Consider the following 21,214-nt stretch of genomic DNA (forward strand, 5'->3'; position numbering starts at 1 on the left):
GACTAGCATTTACTGTTGTAACAACATGGCATGTGCTGCACAGCAAAATCCCAGGCCATTCTACCCAAGGAAGAGTTCAAAAGGAAGCCACACTCCACCTTTGATCAATAGAAGTGCCATGACAGGTCAGAGCCATCGAACATAAGCAAGGGCTCTAACTCCAACGACATTGCATGCACAAACCTGAACAAACTAAAACCACAGCAGGGTTGTGTGAGTGTAAAAGTGAGCAAAACAGTGATCAGCCCATATCCTTTTGAGTAATTGCTCTCTTCATCCTCTTTTCATTATGCTGGTTTGAGGTGTTGTAGAGGGCAACCCCCCAATCCTTCACAATGCCTGCTCATGCATACCTACGCAAACACACAATCATGTGCCCACGCACATGCTCTCATCGACAAAAACTCACCTATGCATACTACTCCACCACACACACATACATACCAATATTCACTCACGCCTGAACACACAGAATCATCATATATGAAAAAAACTCTCTACAAATGTGCACACATAGATAAACGCACGTGCAAATGCGCGTGCACTCATAATAAAACACAAAAGCAAAGCTACAGTGCCGCGTGCATGAAAATGGTAAGCAAGAAGAACAGTTTTATGATCATAAACTACTCACAAATTATTGTTCATGAACCATCAAGCTATACACCCAAACTTCATGGAAAAAAAGTGTTATTTTTGCCAGAACCGCTGCGTGGACTGAGGACCATTTTGTCAAAAACAAGATAATACCCAGAGATACACAAAGTCCTGCAATCATGTGTGTTGGAGACATCTGTGAGGAATAAATGAATGCAAAGAACAACAGCTTTATACACAAGTCGTTACATTTGACCTATGAGCGGTATTACTGTGGGGCCGACGCTTTCCATGCAGACATCGCATGTAACATACGCCCCTTCCATCCCATCAAGAGATACTGACTATCTTCAGCAACTGTATATTCCTTGTGCCAACTTTTCAACATTGCTTGAACTTTGTCCTTGATCTCTTCATTTAAAGGAAGCTGCTCGAACCCGACCTCTTCCGCTAATGCCTGCCAATGCTTGTATTTGTCCACACGTTCGACCACATCAGTCCCCTCACAGGCAACTATGTTCAGTATAGCCTTGCCGAGAATCTCACTCTCGAACACAACTCGATCTGTGTTCTCGAGTTCTATGACTGTGTCCAGCATGTCGTACACACTCTCAAAGTGGAAAAGGGCCTCCCTAAACCGCCTTGTGAAGAAGGGTGTGCTGTAAGAGCCCGTCACAATACCCTGTATGTAGACATCGGGATTAATATCGCGACCCATTTTCAATAGCTTCAATCTGACGGGGGGCGGATCCAAGGTATCATCCATTATATAACGCAGAAGGTAAGCAGAGATAACAACAAAAACTTCATCTTTATTTCTCTCCGGGCTCACAAAATCTTGCATTCTCAAGGTTTCGCGTGATCCAGCCCATGCAGTGTAATGAAAGGGCACCCCAAGAGAAGCAGCATACTCTGATAGCTGGCGGCCCGTTTTTTGTAACCCCTCCAAAACAACTTCTGTTTGTGCAGGAATCATAGAATAGTGGGGGAACCCAACTCCGGTTAGACGCACCTGGGGCGGACCCCCTGGCCGCGATGCAAGTGCCTGGAAAAGAGAAGGGTATTGATACCCAGTAGTCTGTAGCTCCAAAATATGCAAAACTGATGCATTCTTTGCAACATTTAGTATTGTTTGATTGATGAAGTAGTGAGACGCTTTTGCAAAGGGGCATGTCGACATGTATTTACATGTGGCTTTCAAAATCTCTGCTGACGACGGACGTTGACGCACACGACCCATGTACAGTGGCCAGCCCATTCCAGAGAAGCGAGCATCTAAAGCTTCCGAGAAATAATACGCCAGACGTTGTGCACCATTCCCAAAGGGCGACACATGCTGCTTCACCTTGCTGAGTATTTCCATGGCAGACTTTGTGTTGTTTGCCCCAATTGCATTTGCACACTGCAGCAACAAATCGTTGATGTCTACATACTCATGCACACCCTCTTTGCTCGCCCTTTTCTTCTTGCGAGTTGCCACACTTTCCTTGCGGGGCTTCAGAATACTCACTTTCTTTGGGGCTTTATGATGCTTATGGAAATGGGAGCTTGCACCTCCATCAACAGATTCAGTCCCTGCTTGCTCCATTCTCTTCTTCATGGATGGTTGCCAGCTTGCTTGCGCCTCATGCGAATACACGCCACTAGACACCATTGACACAACATCCGGCGCCACAAACTCACCTTGAGGCCCTCTCAAACTACTTAAAAGTAGGTCATTTCTGCAAGGCTCAGGAACATCGTTAAAGAAGTCCACTTCCAGATTGCTTAGATTGTATGCAAATCGACGATCTTCAGATACATATGCAGAGCTCAAATCAAACAATGGCAGGTTCGGGGCCTCCTGAGAGGGCACATTCATATTCAAACTTAGAGTGGGTGAGTCCTCTTTCAAGATGGCAGCGAGTTCCGAAGTTTTTGCTTGGTAAGCAACAAGCTCACCGTAGCTGAATGAAGGGTCATTGCCCACAAGTACATTGTCCTCTTCAAGGATATCATTGATGAATGAGAGGGAGGGGTCTGATAGAGGCTCATACCTATATGTGTCGTCGAGCAATGGATATTCAGAGGGGAAGGGAGGGCTGGTTGCATCATAGTGGTATCCAGCTGGCTGATTCCGGGCCTCAATCTCTGTTTGAGCCTGCTTGTATATGTCTTCCAAAATTGCTGAGTATGGACTTGTGTCGTCAGGCACATGTCCAGGGACATGTGAATCCATGGCAGCTCACATATGTGAAAATTTGCACTTCTATTGATTTCCTCTTTAGTCTGATGTGGCTATCAGCTTCGGTATAATATTCAAAACCAAAAGGTATGCTTTATCCCCCACCACTGCAACAGGAAGAGAAAATAACTTCTTTCAAAGAAAGAAAAACAAAGAAACACTGACAAAGGCACCTTTAAAGCAAAAATGGAGAGCTTAAGAGGAAACACTCACTCTCTCTCTCTCTCTCTCTCTCTCTCTCTCTCTCTCTCTCTCTCTCTCTCTCTCTCTCTCTCTCTACACACAAACGCACACCCAAAATAAAATGGTGAAGCTAAACACCAGAGCAGAAACAATAAGCGTGACCCAACGTCAGAGAAGTTGCAGCATATCATTTTTGAGCAAGAGGCAACACAAAAACAAAAATTTTGAAGGCTGTGAGAAATGGCGCTTAGAGTGAGCAGAGTACCTGGATAGCTGAAAGTATGGTGGGGGGAAAACAAAACAGAGAATGAAAGAAACACAGTGAAAAATGGACTGACCTGCTCGAGAAGCACTCGGTCCGCGATGAAGATGACACCCTATTTCTTTGATTAAGCATTCTGCGTGTATAAAAAAAGAGCTGGTTTTTGCGGTGTTTTGGGTACGTCCGTCTCCTCTTCTCTCTCTCTCACTAACGAGCGCTCTCTCTCTCTCCCCGAAATCTAAAGACCAAATACCCTTTCCTTTCTTAATCCACGGAAGATTCGGCTGCTCGCACTCCGTGAGTGATTCATTCCCATTTTTAGTCCCTCCTACTTCGATTCATAAGAGTCGAGTCCTACTGTGTTTTAGTGAGATTAGTAGGATCCAAAATTGTTTAACTTCTATGAAATGCTTTAACCTCATTAGTTGCACCATTTACCAAATATCTTTTTCTTGATTTGAGGGAGGTGGAAAAGAAATAGGCCCTTTTTCATTTGTTGGGACCAATTTTCGGGAAAGTATTTTTTCCTAAATGGTAGGGTTTCCTCCTTCCCAAGACGCAAACCGGAAACATAGTAGAATTTTTGGGGTTTTTGGACTATTTTCTTGTATATTTTATCGATTTTTCTTCGTCTTACCGTGGTTTGCAACCGCTAATCTTGATTTTCAATCGGCTCAACGCTTAGCTGAGGCAAACCTTTCCGAAACACTGGTTGGTACTTCCAATGGAGAGGTAATCCTAGAGAAAAGATCAATATTAAGGGCACTACTAGCATTACGGAATATGTCCCCTTGAATGTACTAAAACAAATGTGGGAGCATGTGTCCAATACATAATGATATTAAATAAATACGACTAGCGGCACTCGGCTCTAAGCCATGGCATTTGGGCAGAGAAAGATGTGAAGGTTTGTTACACATTAGCCTTGAGCATGGAGATGTGGATTCCAACCAGCACAAAACCCAAAATGGACTGTGTACAAGAGCATGGATTTCAATACTCCCTACCCAAGCTCGAGCATAGAATGTGTTGTTGAAAGCGCTTTCTACAAGGAGCATCGAACCAACATGCGACAAATCAAAGTTGAGAGATCTGTCAAGCTTTAAGAATACAATACTTTTAGTGTGTAACACCTATCCATCCGTCCCCAAATGTGATGGGCATGCAGAGACTGGTTATGTATCCAACCTAAGCGCTATGGGCTAGGTGGCCTATGGGCTATATGGCCTTCATATAAGACCCAAGCCCTGCTTATACCAAGAATATTAGTTGTATTTTGTAATTTGCATGTCACACTCTGTAGACGGTTGGCGCGTCACCATGTGGGAACGTGTTCTTAGAATATGGGCAGTGAATCATTTAGTAATTACTAGAGTAATTACTATGGTAAACCCGAAGCATATAAATAGGGCCCATTACTTTGACATCGGGGGGGCAATTGTTATCACTTGTATTAGCGCTTGGAGCTATAATTGCACTTGAGCATCAGTGGCAGTATTATCGGCTACACTTTCTCTCTCTGTAATCATATTCATTGTAATCTCAATCATGATATATATGTATTCCAGTGATACTGACTTCTCAACAGTCTTCTGAATCTGAATCTGAACTTTATTCCAGTCTTTAAGTCTGATTCTCATTTCAGTATTCATATTTAAGTCTAGTCACTGATTTCTGTCTAGTCTGCTGTCTGAACTCTTCCTACTCTAAGTAGCTGAAATCCTTCAACACTGGAATTAGCTATCTCAAGAGATCAGCTCCAATTCCATTTTGGCGATCATGGTGGCTAGAGTTGAAGCTCGTTGACTAAAAGACTCTTCTCCCAGTTGAAGTTTTCAGCAAATGGCACCAAAATCCAATCGTGGCCGAAAATCTACCAATCGTGTGGACCCCATTCCTGAGGAGTCAGGAAGAGAGTTTGACCCCAAGCAAGAGAAAATGACTGACACTGAGGCTCAGTAGGAGCATAGTCAGGCTGATGAGGCGCAGGACTTACAGCACTCCAGTCATTCTCGATGCTGACGGGCAGAACGGGAAGCACAAAAGGCAAAGAGTTCCAAAAGTTCTCAGTCTCTCCAGAAAGATGAGCATATCAAAGGCAGAAAGGGAAGTCACCGAACTTCTAGCAGACAAAACAGAGAGGATACTGATACTGAGACTGAGACAGAGATTGACTGGGATGCTGACACTGACAATTGCAAGAAGGTTCCCAAGCGTCAATCTGAAGCCAAGAAGAGAACTGGCGGGATCAGCAGTAACCGAAATGATTACACCGCTTCCCTGAAGATTTCCTTTCCCATGTTCAAAGGAGGGAAAAAGGATGATCCTGATGTTCACATACAAGCTTTTGAGCAGTATGCTGAACTCAAAAACATTGATGAAGATGATTGGGGGGAATACTTTCCACAAACCTTGAAGGAAACAGCAAGGAAATAGTATTACCATTACCCTGCATGCCAACTGAGATCATATAATAAATTACTTAAGGCCTTCAGGTTGGAATATTCCGACAATCGAGGGGATGAGGATATTCTCTGTGAATTGGATCAGATCAAACAGAGGAATTTGTCAGTCCGCAGCTATGTCGAAAAGATCAAAGAACTGACCAGACAGTTGCAAGAACCACCGTTTGAGAAGAGATTAAGGGCATGGTTTCTGAATGGGTTCAGAAGCAAGAAGCTGAGAGAACAAGAAGTACCAGCCCCTACAAAGAAATTCACCGACCTGGTCCAGCGAGCATTAAAACTGGAACAGCAGGCTAAGAAAGAAAAGAGCCACAAGAAGCGAAGGACCAGTAGCAGTAGTTCGGCTACTGAAGCAACCGATTCCAGTGAAACATCCAGCAGCTCCGAGAGCAGCTCCGATAATCGGACAAAGGAAAAATCAAAGAAAGGATCATGGACCAAGAGAATTGAAGAAATGGCTAGGCAAATTGCAGAGATTAGCCACACAAGACAGTCGGTCCGGAAGATGGAGACTTGGTGTTCAAGATGTAAATCCAAGGACCACATCTCCACGGAATGCCCACAATGTACCTACTGCAAGGCCTTTGATCACCTATGGAATAATTGTGGCATCTGAATTCATCATTTTAAGAAAGGAAAGGATCTATCAGTGGTTGCCTACACTGAACCAGTGAAGGCAGAGCCAATCAAAGTAGCCCAAGAAGAAGGACCAGGTACTAGTGGTACTGGTCAAGGACGAGGCAGATACCAACCAGGAATGGGCAGAGGAAGAGGAAGAGGCAACTTCCAGACCAGAAGCATGAATTGCTACACCTGTGGGAAGTATAGTCATTTTGCAGCCCAATGTCCAGATGCACCGGTAACAACTGCTACTGAGGCTAAGGCACCAGAGCCAGTACCAGTTAGAGTAGTTACCAAGAGCAAAGGAGTAATCATTGAAGAGATTCCAGACATTTCAGAAGTACCAGCCAACTCCAACAGCAGCAAGTGGGCCCAACAAAGGGAAGTTTGGAAGGCCAAGGGTAAGGAAAAGGTGGTAGATGAGTGGCAAGAGCAGCGGGAACTAGCAGCTAAAATCACAGAGGATTTAGTTAAGAATCTGCCAGAGCAGCCAGAAAGTTCCGAGGCTAGAATCATTTAGAAGATACCAGCCCAATCGACTGATAAAGATCAGTCAGTACCGGCCATGACAGAGACCATGCTGACTGTGGTACATGGACTAGCTGGTGAGATGGAAGAGGAAGGAAAGAGTAGTACTGCTAAAGAAGAATGGCAGTATGAAAACACTAGCTCTTCAAGCTCTAACAATCAGTCTGACCAGGAGCAAGAGGAAATTCAAGTGAAAATTTGTGATAGAATCTAGAAGCTGACTGTAGAGCTGGAGGATATAAGAAAGACCTTACCTGAAGTGGCCAAATTTATCACGCAGCGTAGAAAGACTGAGGCAGAGGCCAGAATAGTAGACCTGACGGCTGTCCGGGATGATGAAGTTCCACTTATTCAGGTAGATTACAAGGTAAGGAAGCAGTGGGAACCTCTCTCAAGCGTCATACTGGATGGAGGAGCAGGAGTCAATATAACGGGAGCCCATCTTCAGCAAAGAATGGGTATTACTAATATGAAACCAACACCATTCAAAGTAAGAATGGCAGATCATCGAATCGTACAAGCGACGAGCATGATTGAAAACATGCAGATAAGAGTGGGGAGGGAAAAATTCAAAACTAGTTTCCTAGTTTTGGATGTCCACGGTGCATATAGAATGCTATTAGGCCGCCCATGGTTAAGAACAGTACATGTTGTTCATGACTACGCCAACTAGACCTTAACCATAGAAGGGGCCAGTGGCAGAATCAAAATCCAGACCAACAACACCAGGAGCTGGAAAAAGGAACTGAGGCCGAAGGAGTTGTGTCAGAAATACCGAGCTAAGAAAATTGAGCAAATGCTAGCAGCAATGAACATCTTTCCTTTGGCAGAAATTGATTTGAATGCAGTCCTAATAAACAAAGAACAAGCTGACAAGCAGAAGAGACAATTCCCTGATCAGTTTACTGAAGTCAATACAGGGGAAAGAACCGTTCAGCTAACTGGAAGAATGGAGGAACCAGCGGATACTGGCCAAATAAAAGAATCAGTATGTTCTGAAGAGGATCCACTAAATCAGAATAATGATTCAGAGATGAATGGACCTTCTTGGGACTACGCTGAAGATTCGACCAAACAAAAAGGAGGAGGACCAAATTGGTTGCTTCCAGATGATCAAGAAGTGGAGGAGTGGAACCTGGGATCAGAGGAAAATCCCAGAATGATCAAAGTCAACAAGCACCTGAAACCGGCAATGAAGGAAAAGGCAAGGAAAATGTTCCAGAACTATAAAGATGTATTTGCCTGGGAACATACAGATTTGAAGGGAGTAGATCCTGAAGTCTGTCAGCACCGAATACCATTGAAACCAGAAGCTAGGCCAGTCAGATTGCAAAGATACCGGATGAACCCCAACTATGCAAAGAAGGTCAAGGAGGAGATTGATAATCTTCTCAAGGCTGGGTTCATTACGGAGGTAGCAAGTAGTGATTGGTTATTTCCAATAGTCGTCGTTCCTAAGAAGAATGGGAAATTAAGGGTTTGTGTCAACTATAGGAAACTAAATGCCCAGACCATCAAGGATCCGTTTCCCTTACCTTTTACTGATATGTTGCTTGATGAGATTGCAAGATATGAGATGTATAGCTTCATGGATGGTTATAGCGGCTATAACCAGTTACAGATTGCTCCGGAAGATAGGGCCAAGACCACTTTCATCACTGAGTGGGGAGCATTCATGTATCTGGTGATGCCTTTTGGCCTATGCAATGCACCAGCTACTTTTCAGCGGTGTATGATGGAGATGTTTAATGAATTTCTTCATCGGTTCCTCGCCATTTTCATGGATGACTTCACTGTCTATTCAGCTGAGGAACAACACCTTCTATTCCTAGAGATGGTTTTTAAACGCTGTCAGGAGAAAAGGATTTGCTTGAATCCATTTAAATCAGTATTTCTGGTTTGGAAGGGACAGCTACTGGGACATGCGGTTTCCTGCAATGGAATAGAAATGGCCAATGACAAAATACAATGTGTCCAGCAAGCTAAAGCTCCTAGAACTGCTTCTGAGTTGAGTTCTTTCTTGGGGTATGTGAATTTTTATAGAAGATTTGTACACAAATTTTCTTCTCAAGCAGTACCACTATATGAGCTTACAAAGAAGACCAGTAAGTTCAATTGGACTGCTGAATGTGAGGAGAGTTTCCAGAATTTGAAAAAAGCCATTACCAGCAAACCAGTCCTCAGGCAGCCGAATTGGGATATTATTTTTCATGTACACGTAGATGCTTCAGGATTGGCAATGGGGGCAATATTAGCTCAACCAGATGGTAGGACAGACTATCCGGTCTATTTTGCTAGTCGAAGATTCAGTCAGGCTTAACAAGGCTATACGACTACTGAAAGAGAAGCCCTCGGAATGGTCTTTAGCGCTACAAAGTTCAGGCATTACTTATTGAGGAAGTTATTCCATTTTTATGTGGATCATCAAGCTCTTCTGTTTCTGATTAACAAATTCATTATTCAAGGTAGGCTGATAAGATGGATGATGTCCTTATGGAATTTGAGTTCAGAATTTTCCATAAGCCTGGCCGAAACCACTGTGGATCTGACTTCCTTTCCAGAAGTACAAAAGGATATTCAGAATCACCTCTGAGAGATGAACCAATGGATGCTGATTTATTTCAGTTAGAAGCAGAAGAATCAGTGGATCCTGAATGGTATGATACTTATCAATTCCTTTCCCAAGGTGCCTTTCCAGAAGATTGGAAATAGAATCAGAAGAAGGCTCTGATCATAAAAAGCCTGAAATTTACCATCATTGGGGGAGTACTTTATCGATTGGGTGTGGATGGTATACTTCGGAGATGTGTTCCAATGGAGGGAAGAATGCAAGTTATTTCAGAGGCACATAATGGAGAGTCTGGTGGACACTTTTCCAACGAAGTAACCTACAAGAAGATTCTGCAAGCAGGTCTGTGGTGGCAAACAATGATTGCTGATGTCAGAAGCTTTTGTAAAACTTGTGATATATGCCAGAGAATGGGCCGACCAACAGCTGCAGACATGACTCCCTTAATGCCAATACAACCATTGGGAATATTCATGAAATGGGGATTGGATTTTATGGGACCTTTTAAGAAGGTGACTCCCAGGAAGAACAAGTACATCGTGATGGCTACTTGTTATGTTACCAAGTGGGTTGAAGCTAAGGCTCTTCCTGACAACACAGCCAAGTCAACTGCAAGATTTTTGTTTGAGAATATTGTCTGCCGATATGGATGTCCAGTGGAAATTGTGACCGATCAAGGGACACATTTCATCAATGATACTATGGAAATCCTATTGGATATGCTTTCAGTCAAGCATCGGAAATCTACTCCTTACTATCCCAGATGCAATGGACAAGCTGAAAGTAGCAATAAGACAATTAAGACTATTCTCACTAAGGTGGTACAAAAGAAACCAGACCAGTGGGATTTGAAGCTTCAGACTGCTCTCTGGGCTTATAGGAAAGCTTATAAGGTAACTACTGGAATGACACCATTCAGAATGGTGTATGGAACTGAAGCTGTGGTTCCTATGGAGTTTATAATCCCCAGTCTGAGAATGGTTGTAAAGTATGGACTAGACTTCAACCATAATCTTAAGAAAAGACTGGATGAACTGATGCAGTTAGATGAACTCAGACAAAGAGCTATATTGGAACAGAAAATTGTTCAACAAAGAAGGAAGCACTGGCATGATCGCCGAATTAAAGTCCGAGAATTCAAGAAAGGAGACTTAGTGCTTCTATATCAGTCAAGACTGGGTCCAAAGAAGCCGAATTTGAAGATTGCCTAGGCAGGACCTTTTGAGGTTGATTGAGTCTTCTCCAATGGCACAGTCAGATTAAAAGATTTATCGGGACTGATGTTGCCGGGAGTATATAATGGAGCAAAGATCAAACTTTATTACTCAGAGACCAGAGAAACTAGGTTAGAAGAAGTCACTAAGGAACTGGAGGTTGTTGATCAAGAGATACCAGAATCATATATTTTTGGTCTTTTCCATGTGCAACCAGTTCTAGCTTCAGAACTAGTACCTGAAGAATCAGATCAGGCTGATTTAAGAACCAGTACCAGTATGGTCCACCCAGAGTGGGAATCAGTCCAGAACCAGTATGAACACATTTTCCAAATTTTAAGTGGCCAACGGTCAAATGGTATGCCAGTGATAATTATTACAAGGATGGGTTGCAGTCTTGTCCAATGCATGTTTTCCACGTCAGCAACGGTGCACACAAGTCTAGGTGTGGCGAGTGGTGGAGCTTTTATGGCGCGAACACGTATAACAGTCAGGAGAGTTAGCATTTTTCCTCATAAATCTCCTGCGTGACGTTTTCCTCCTGTCAACCATTCGCCGTCGCCAAGCTCCGAGGTTTCTTCACTACAGCCGCAAACTTCAACCTCTGACGAGACAGGTGACTGTCAGACAACCTTACCAACGACACCAGGCAACGGCTTTAACACAAGTAAGTCCTCTTCGCCTTCGCCTGTTTCATCGTCGTCGACCTCACAGTGTATGGGTAGAAGGAAACGTTCAGAGAAGATGCAGGAAACTCTTCAAGAAACCCAGGCTATCATTGCAGAGGCAAAGGCAAGCCTTCCTATTCTTCCATATAGTAAAATCCAACGATATGTCTTTATTGATCATGCAATGACTCTGCTACAACTCTGGGATCTGTGAGTTGTATTGCAAGCGACAAGGATTGCTTTTGATGCAGGGATCATGAAGCAAGTTCTTGATTCCTTTGATGCAGAAAACAACGGTGCTATGATAAATAATAGGAGGGTGTCACTGACACCAGAAGCCATTGCATTTGCATTTCGGATGCCCAATGAGCCTAAACCATCGGTGGCAACCTCGTAGCAAATAAGTATTGCTCTAAAGGAGGATGAAGCAGCTCGAAAGAAGCGCAAGGCAAGTGCTCAAGGAGTTCTAGTAGTAGGACTGGAAGCCTCCGCTGCTTACAGGTTTGTAGTCGAAGCAGTCAGTCTTAAGAATAACCCTACTTATGTGTCAGAAAAATTATTTGCTATGTTGTTGGCCAAGATACTGGATCCACAAGTCCATATCAACCTATATCAAATACTCTCGCATAATGTACTTCAACAGACTGCCAAGTTGAAATCTCAAACTGTTTTCAAGGCATGGTATGTTTGGCAATTTCTATATTGGGCTACTGCTGCAGATGTTAATGAGCAGGTAGCTGGCTTGGAGTGAGCAGCCTATTTCTGAACCTAAGAAAATTGAACTGTCCTCAGACGAGGAGGAAACGGACAGTCAAAGAACTTCCAAGGACCTGAAAAGGAAAGCTACTGTAAAGGAAGCTAGTAGTTCAAAGAAACCAAGAATTACACTGACCAAAAGCAGTGAATTCTTGAAGAAAATCGAAAGCCAGGTAAAGGCAGCGAGCACTGAGACAACTGTACCTGATCAGACAGTTGTCAAACATACAGTTGCTGCTGGTGCTACTGGGAAAGATCAGGTAAAGCCAGTCTCACTGAGGCAAAGGTACCAGACCAGTCAGGGGACAAAGGCAAGAATCAACTGGATAAGGGGAAAGGTCCAGTGTCCTCAACTATGTCTGAAACAGTTCCTGTCAATTCTCAAAACCCTCTGCAACTGGTTAAAAAGAATAAGCTGCAGCAACTGCAAACTCAGAAATTGAGAGGGCATCTCTTACTCACCAAAACTGATTATGCATCTCTACCTTATGTGGCTCCTGTGGCAATATATGAACCAGTTGATTCTGATCCAACAACGGTCAAAGACAGATGTTCAGTACTAATACAGTCCTCTTGGAATACCACTGTCAACTGTATGGGACAATTGGTGGAGGCTTCTGGATCAGAAGATGAAGTTAAAAAGCTTAAAGCTGACTTGGCAGAAGCACAACATCAGATTGCCACACTCCAGAAAGGCCAGGAAGTGCAGAACATACAACACAGGGTATTGGAAGCTCAATCAGAAAGAGCTCAGGAGTTGTTGAACAAAAAGTTAGCTAAAGCTGAGTCTGAAATTATGATCATAAAGAGTCAAAGGAATGAAGCATCGAGAGCTGCCGAGCGAGCTAAAATGGGGCTCAGAACGAAGCCGGCAGAATTTAGAAAGCTTCTATTACACCATACAGCTCTGAAGCATTCGTTGACGGATAGATACATCTACAATAGCTTGTCTAAAATTTTGAACCCCGCAGGCAATGCTGTTTTTGATTTAGAAAATTTAAAGTCCTTGATGGAAAGTCTGCAAAGTGATTTGCAGGACAAGGTGAGTGAGTTCTGAAGGAGTACGAGCGGAAGTGCGAGTACGAGCGGAAGTGTGACGCGAGAGAGAGTGCGAGAAGAAGAGCACAACGATATGGTGAACTCGCTCTACTGTAATGTGTAGAGCATAGTGAGTTCTTATTAGGTTTTTACAAAAGAATATGTGTACATACCTAGCGGCCCGCCTACTTACCTGGGCGACCACATTGGGCTTTCTACCCCAACAACCTCCCACTTAAAGTCCAATGTGGTACTTTAAGTGTGAGAGAAGCTACTATACAAGCTAATATACAAGAGATGTAGAGAAGTGATGTACTACCCTACACCTATCTGCTTGCAAAAATGCGCAAAGCTCTCTGAGGGAAGTCCTTTTGTAAGTAGATCAGTAGGATTTTCTGTGGTGTGAACTTTGACAAGCTGAATTTGCTTATCCTCTAGCATTTCCCTGAGGAAATGATACTTCACATACACATGCTTTGTCTTTGAGTGATAAACTGGATTGCGAGCCAATTGTATAGCACTTTGACTATCACAATATAACACAGGCATCTCTTCTTTGATTCCCAAATCTGTTACTAGTCGATTAAGCCAAATTGATTCTTTGCATGCCTCTGATGCTGCAACATATTCAGCCTCTATAGTAGACTGAGCAACACAATCTTGTAATCTAGAACGCCATGATACTGCTCCACCAGCCAATGTAAAGACATACCCTAACGTAGACCTTCGGTTGTCTAAGTCACCTGCATAATCTGAGTCTGTAAAACCCTTTACACTTAGCTCCTGACTCCCATAGCATATACGCATACTCTTTGTAGCTTTCAAGTATCTCAATATTCCTTTCACTGCCTCCCAATGTTTCTTGCCTGGGTTTGACATGTATCGACTTACTACTCCCACTGCAAATGCAATGTCTGGGCGAGTAGCAATCATTGCATACATCAAACTACCCACTGCAGACGCATACGGAATCTTATCCATTTCAGCCTGTTCTTCCTCAGACACAGGACAATCCTGTTTGCTAAGTTTCACATATGGTGGCAATGGAACACTCAGTGCCTTTCCCTTCTCCATATTGAAACGTTGCAAAACCTTGTCAATATACTCTGTTTGAGATAACCAAATCAACTTCTTTGATCTGTCTCTCTCAATGCGCATACCAAGTATATGACTTGCCTCACCCATGTCTTTCATGTCAAACGATTTTGCCATCTTTGACTTCAAAGCTGAAATTTCTTCCAAGTGCTTGCCAGCAATCAACATGTCATCCACATACAAAATAAGGATCAGACAACTGCCATCCTTAGCCTTCTTCTTCGAACTCACTACGTTTGTAGCCTTGAGAAAGCATAAACTTGTGGAATTTATGGTACCATGCCCTCGGTGATTGTTTTAAGCCATAATGACTCTTTAACAACTGGCATACCCAATCTTCCTTGCCTTTCTCAACAAACCCTTCTGGTTGCTGCATGTAAATTTCCACATCTAAATCACCATGCAAGAACGCTGTCTTGACATCCATTTGGTGCAACACCAAATCTAATATGGAAACCAATGCAAGAAAGCATCTCAATGTAGTCATCTTGACCACCGGAGAGAAGACTTCATCAAAGTCGATGCCTTGTTCTTGCTTAAAGCCCTTGGCAACAAGCCTTGCTTTGTACTTTGGCTGACTATCATGAGCAGTGATCTTATACCTGTAAACCCATTTATAGGGTAGAGCCTTTTTGCCCCGTGGTAATTTAACTAGCTTCCATGTCTGGTTTTTATGCAGAGCTGTCATCTCTGACTGCATGGCCAATTGCCAATTCCCGGAGTCCTTCATTTGCACTGGTTCCTTGTAACATGAAGGCTCATTGCAATCAATCAACATGACATAGTTCATAGATGGAACAAACCTATCAGAAGGTCGCGTGACACATCCAGATCTATGCACAATAGGTGGCTCACGCTCAGCCACAACCTGTGGTTCCAGTCTATCCTGTCCTTGCTCCTCTTGAGCCCTGACATTTTGTCTTGCACGTGCAGGTCCATCTTCTTGGAAGACAACTCTTCTAATCTCCTCAACCCTCTTTGGTTTAGAATGATATTTGGATTCATTAAAGTGAACATCATTGCTGCGGACAACCTTTCTGGATTCGGGATCCCAAAGTCTATACCCCATCTCACCAGAATTACCATAGCCTAGAAAGATGCACTTTCTACTCTTTGGCTCAAGTTTGTTCCTAAATTCCTTTGGAACGTGAGTATATGCCTCACAGCCAAAGACTCTGAGATGCTTGTATGAGGGCATTTTGCCTGACCATACCATCTCTGGCACTAAATCCTTCTGTAAAACCTTGCTAGAAGATCTATTTACAAGATGAACAGCTGTTGATACAGCTTCAACCCAAAACCCATTTGGCAGCTGTGCATTAGACAACATACTTCTGACCTTCTCTTGTATGGTCCTATTCATCCTCTCAGCAACACCATTTTGAGGAGGATTGTAAGGAGTAGTAAGTTCACGTTTTATACCTTTTGACTCACAAAAGTCCTGAAAGGCCTTTGAAACATACTCTCCACCATTGTCAGTGCGTAAGCATTTAAGCTTCTTGCCACTCTGATTCTCCACAAGTGTCACAAACGTTTTGAAAACACTAAACACTTCATCCTTGTGCTTGAGAAAGTAAACCCATACTTTCCTCGAGTAATCATCTATAAATGTCATAAAGTAAGAAGCTCCCCCTAGAGATAGGTTAGGCATAGGTCCACACAAATCACTATGAACAAGTGCCAACTGTGTATCTCTTCTACTGCTTCTATGCTTATGTGGCTGCTGTGTTTGTTTACCATACAGACAATGTTCACGGAATTCAAAATCATTAAATGAAAAGCCAAGCAAATAACCAGAATGAGACAAGATTTCCATTCCCTTCTTGGACATATGTCCTAACCGGCTATGCCACAAAGAAACGTTCGGCTGCTTGGTTACATTGATTACATTTTTAGAGACATTTGATACATAAATCATGTAAAGTGCTCCAGACTTTACTCCATGTGCTACTGTCATAGAACCCTTGGATATCTTCCACATGTTCTGTCCAAAAGTGGTGACGTAGCCAGCATCATCAAGTAAACCTGTGCTGATCAAGCTCTTTGTAATTGCGGGAATATGTCTCACATTCTTCAGCGTGAAAGAAGAGCCATTCTGAAACTTCAATTGAACATCTCCAACACCTAAGATCTCACATGTCTGCCCATTGCCTAGCCGAACATGATCTTTAGTGGTCACATAAGAGGTAAACCACTCCTTGTTTGGAGACACATGAAGTGATGCCCCTGAGTCTATAATCCAGTCACTCAGTGCATTTCCATCGGATGCTGTAAGAAGAGCTGAGTCCATTGTATTCTTCAAGAAGTAGATGTCTCCTGACACTAGACTGTCATCCTCTGCAACAGTGTTTGTCACATTTATTTCTTGAATCTTCATTGAGGACTTGTTCTTCTCACCATGGTCTTCAACTTTCTCTTTGCCTTTTTCTGCTTTCCATTCTCTGCGGTCTCTTTTCATGTGACCCTTCTTGCCACAATGGTAGCATTCTATGTCACTCTTGCCTTTAGCACTGCGGGACTTGCTACGAGACTGATTCCTCTTTCCACCTTTGTACTTTTCTTTGGTCCTTTCCCTGACAACTAAGGCTGTTCCTTTGCCTTTGTCCATTGTCTTTCTATTGGTTTCTTCAGTAAGCAGACTTCCTTCTACACCTGCTATGTTCAAACCATCTGGAGGTGCAGAATTACTCAAAGCTGTGCGAAAAGTGTCCCAACTTTCCGGCAATGTGATCAACAGGAACATAGCTCTAACAGGTTCATCAAGCTTGACACCTTGAGCTGACAACTGACTATAGATTGTGTTGAATTCATTCAGATGATTGGACATAGGTGTCCCTTCTTTCATCTTCAAGTCAACAAGCTTCTTAAGCCAGTATACCTGTGAAGCTGCACTCTGCTTCTCATAAAGATCACTCAGCTTTAACCATGCTTGATAAGCCGACATCTCGTCTGCTACATTGAAGTAAACGCTTTCTGCCAAAGTCAGCATAATGGTAGAAAGTGCCAATTCATCCATTTCGCTCCATTCATCTTCGTCCATATCTTCTGGTTTTATCCCCTTGAGCTTTATAGGTTTTATCTGCTTCTTTTGTACCAACACGTGCCAAATCTGCTTCTTCCACAATGGGAAATTGGTTCCATCCAGCTTCTTGATATTGTAAAGAGAAGTGTCCTGTGATCCAGCCATAGCTACGCTTCACAGTAGTTTACTTTCCTGGGAAAAATTCGGTAGAGTTTCCCCTGTAAACTGACCTCTGAACCAATATCAACCTATCAAATGAACCAAGAAAGCTTCAGATTCTGCATAAATTTTGGCAGAGTCTCCTTTGTAAAATGGCTCTGGTGTACTAAAAAAACAGACCAAAAACAGCTCAAAAAACACTATCTCTCTGACACTGTAAGCTGTAGGTAAACCTGTCCTGCACCTGTACTGTCTCTCACTGTCCTATAAGCATAGACTGCGACAATGCCTCAACGAAAGTAAAGCAAAGATGCAATCCCAACTGTCTAACTCACAGTCAATACATCCTAGCTGCCTATCTAAGGGTGCTCGAGGGATCGCTCCAAGACCTGTATCACCGAAAGGATCTCAACATTCGAGAATCCCCCAGCTCAATAAAACCTCACTCGACCCTCAACAAAGGCTGCAGTAAATCTGACAGTACATAGACTTCCCACAAAGTCATACATCCACAAATTTCCCACTATATGCTGTAACCGCTGCGGCGGTTGTTTGTTGCGTGACTCACAGCCAACAAACCCTCAACAAACATACATCATCTCTGACAATACATCCCATGTGGAAGTACCTGCAATGTCAGGATGAAATCTGGAATATCAAGCAGCAAACACAAGCTACCTGATGAACTAGTGGATGTCGCCTACAGTCTGTGTGTAGATGCGCCCGTGTCGTATGTGACACGCCTCCAAGAACTGTGAGCCGTCATTCGATGTGTAGACAACCACAAATCAACACTCTGGGAGTGTCGATATCCTCAGCACCTGCAGTCGTAGGCCGAAAACCCCAAATTTGCAGAGTCGGATCTGCACCCGCCAAGACCATGTAGTCGAAAATGCCCTGCGCAGACCTTTGTCGAAGCTGAACGGTGGCCAAGATGACCTCAGAATGAAATTCTGACAACACCAAGCCCTTCGGGCTTGCCCACGAGATTTGGGGCCGTGTCTTCGCCTGTCGAATTTCACTCCAATCTGAGCTAGTGACTCTAGCCTCCTGCAGTGCTGCCCCGAGCCTCGATCTGAGCTCTGATACCAGTTGAAGGAGTACGAGTGGAAGTGTGACGCGAGAGAGAGTGCGAGAAGAAGAGCACAACGATATGGTGAACTCGCTCTACTGTAATGTGTAGAGCATAGTGAGTTCTTATTAGGTTTTTACAAAAGAATATGTGTACATACCTGGCGGCCCGCCCACTTACCTGGGCGACCACATTGGGCTTTATACCCCAACAAGTTCAACAATGCTCTGATGAACCAAGCCATCATGGATTATATTGAGCAGCAACCATCCCCAGAGGAGGATGATGAAGAAGAAGAAGATGAAGATGATAAGGAGGAGGATGATCAAGAAGCCGGGCATACACAGGATGATGATGATGCCCCACCACCATCTCCACCCCCAGGACCTAGTACTGGTGGGACAGGGCCAGATGAAGGAGGCTAGTCACAGCCAGACCAACCAAACCAGACTGAGGAACAGCAGGAAAGACAGGAAACAGAACAACAGTAGGGTCATCAGCAGACTGAAGAACAGCAGCCCAGTAACACTGGAGATGAGCCAACTAATCAGTTCCATCACAGCAGAGAGGCTAAAGGGAAAATGAAGGTTAAGGATGAAGGACCAATGAATGATCATTAGCATTCACTGCAACTCATTACCTTGAATAAGCAGCCGAGACATCAACAAGCCTCCATCACCAGACAGTATCTGGAGGATGATGCTCTATGGACTGATTTAGAAAGGTTCCAAAGATTATATGTGGGAGCCAGGGAAATGGTGGAACATTGGAAATCTACTGCTTTCCATGATAAAGAAGCCTGCAGACTACTTGAGCATCCCAGTACAGTTCAGCTGTTGGAATGAGTTCCAGAATGGATACTCAATGCTGATGAGGAAGTGGCAAACACGCACTGGCAAAGACAGTCTACTGCAGATTGTCACTCTTTAGCTCTAGAACTGGAACTTCTGCTGGGTAACAAACCAACTTACCGCTGCATGAAGGATGTTAGGGTCCAACTTAAGGATGTTCTGGTACAACTGCAAACTGCCAGAGGTGTTTTGGACCAGAGAGTGAAAGCTATCCTGGAGGACCAGACATCCACTAGCAGAGGACCCCAAACGCGAATGTCAGTAGGAGTACAGGCAACTGCTCTCCGAACCCTATTCCAGCTAGTAAGAATTACTAGGAAGATGATGCAACAAGAGAACCATGCAGTTCTGAATTTCCTGGAATTTGTGCCTGATTCTCCAGTTCTCTTGTATGCTGTTATAACAAGAGAAAATAAGTTGCCAAGATTTTTTCCAGCGCTGTATCCTCAACATCAAGAACCAGTTGATCGACTCACATATTTCAAAATAACTGATGAGCTTAGGGATTGGTATGAGCGATCAACTGTGGAATGGAAGACTTGGCAGACATTGCTCAATGATGCTCTTCAAATCAATGACATCGAGGCAATGAAGGAAGAGCTACACACGATTCAGCTGTGTATGGGCCAGTGGAAGATTCAGGTCAGAGGATTGACTAAGATTACTAATCAGCTACTATAGCTCACGGTCGAATCTTCTAAACTGCATGAGAAAGACATTGCAGCAAAGCCGGGTTTGGCACCGCAGTACAGGGAGATGGCTGAGATTCTTTTCGAAGCTCGCGTCAAAACCAATCAGCCTCTTCCCGAAGGATGGATCCATACTGCTTCGCATTGTCATAAACTGGCCAAAACCAGATTGAGCAAGGGCAGGCGTACACTCTATGATCCTGACACCAAAACCTATCATTCTCTCACACCTTATGAGGTAGAGATGACCACAGACCGGCGGGATCAGCTTGAGCAGGAGGCCATTTACCGACTGATTCAGAAGGAGAATGTTGATGCTGGGACTTCTCAGGCACCAACACGGTCAAAGAGCAAGGGCAAAAGGAAGACGGTCCAATGGAAGGATACTGGGTAGTTCTATCTCAGAATTCAGGGGAGACTTTTCTTCTCCGCAGGCAGGGAGAGATGATAGCTCCACCTTGGCCTTTTCAGCTGCCTCTCGAAACGATAGTGCTCTTTTCTAGAGCTCTGCATCCTTCACCATCTTCTCAATGTCAGACTCTGAAAATCCACCAGAAGATGGATTGTCAACATCAGAACTAGACGATGGATTTTTCAGTTCCACATCAGAACCAGACAATGGATTTTTTCAGAAATTTTGGAATCTTGCCAAAATTCAAGAAAGAAGGGAAGGATGTAGACGGCTGGCGCGTCACCATGTGGGAACGTGTTCTTAGAAGATGGGAAGTGAATCATTTAGTAATTACTAGAGTAATTACTACGGTAAACCCGAAGCATATAAATAGGGCCCATTACTTTGACATCGGGGGGGCAATTGTTATCACTTGTATTAGCGCTTGGAGCTATAATTGCACTTGAGCACCAGTGGCAGTGTTATCGGCTACACTTTCTCTCTCTGTAATCATATTCACTGTAATCTCAATCATGATATATATATATTCCAGTGATACTGACTTCTCAACAGTCTTCTAAATCTGAATCTGAACTTTATTCCAGTCTTTAAGTCTGATTCTCATTTCAGTATTCATATTTAACTCTAGTCACTGATTTCTGTCTAGTGTGCTTTCTGAACTCTTCCTACTCTAAGTAGCTGGAATCCTTCAACACTGGAATTAGCTATCTCAAGAGATCAGCTCCAATTCCACACTGAGTTAGTGAATTCCATTATAAACACCCATTGACTCGAGTGTCTTAAGACACT

The 21,214-nt window shown here is 43.5% G+C and overlaps 1 protein-coding gene across 1 annotated transcript; it reads right to left on the reverse strand.

The window, feature by feature from the left end:
- Window positions 1-673: 673 nt before the first annotated feature.
- On the reverse strand, window positions 674-3,500 carry LOC147429810 (scarecrow-like protein 33). Its single transcript, XM_086496038.1, has 2 exons — window positions 3,343-3,500; window positions 674-2,928 (listed from the first exon to the last, which is right to left on the reverse strand). Exon 2 carries the CDS (start codon window positions 2,813-2,815, stop codon window positions 866-868), a length of 1,950 nt encoding a protein of 649 aa, XP_086352164.1. The 5' UTR covers window positions 2,816-2,928; window positions 3,343-3,500; the 3' UTR covers window positions 674-865.
- Between the last annotated feature and the right edge of the window lie 17,714 nt (window positions 3,501-21,214).

This window comes from Adiantum capillus-veneris, chromosome 22 (genome assembly GCF_014529385.1).
Source record: "Adiantum capillus-veneris isolate H3 chromosome 22, ASM1452938v2, whole genome shotgun sequence".
Taxonomy (NCBI): Eukaryota; Viridiplantae; Streptophyta; class Polypodiopsida; order Polypodiales; family Pteridaceae; genus Adiantum; species Adiantum capillus-veneris.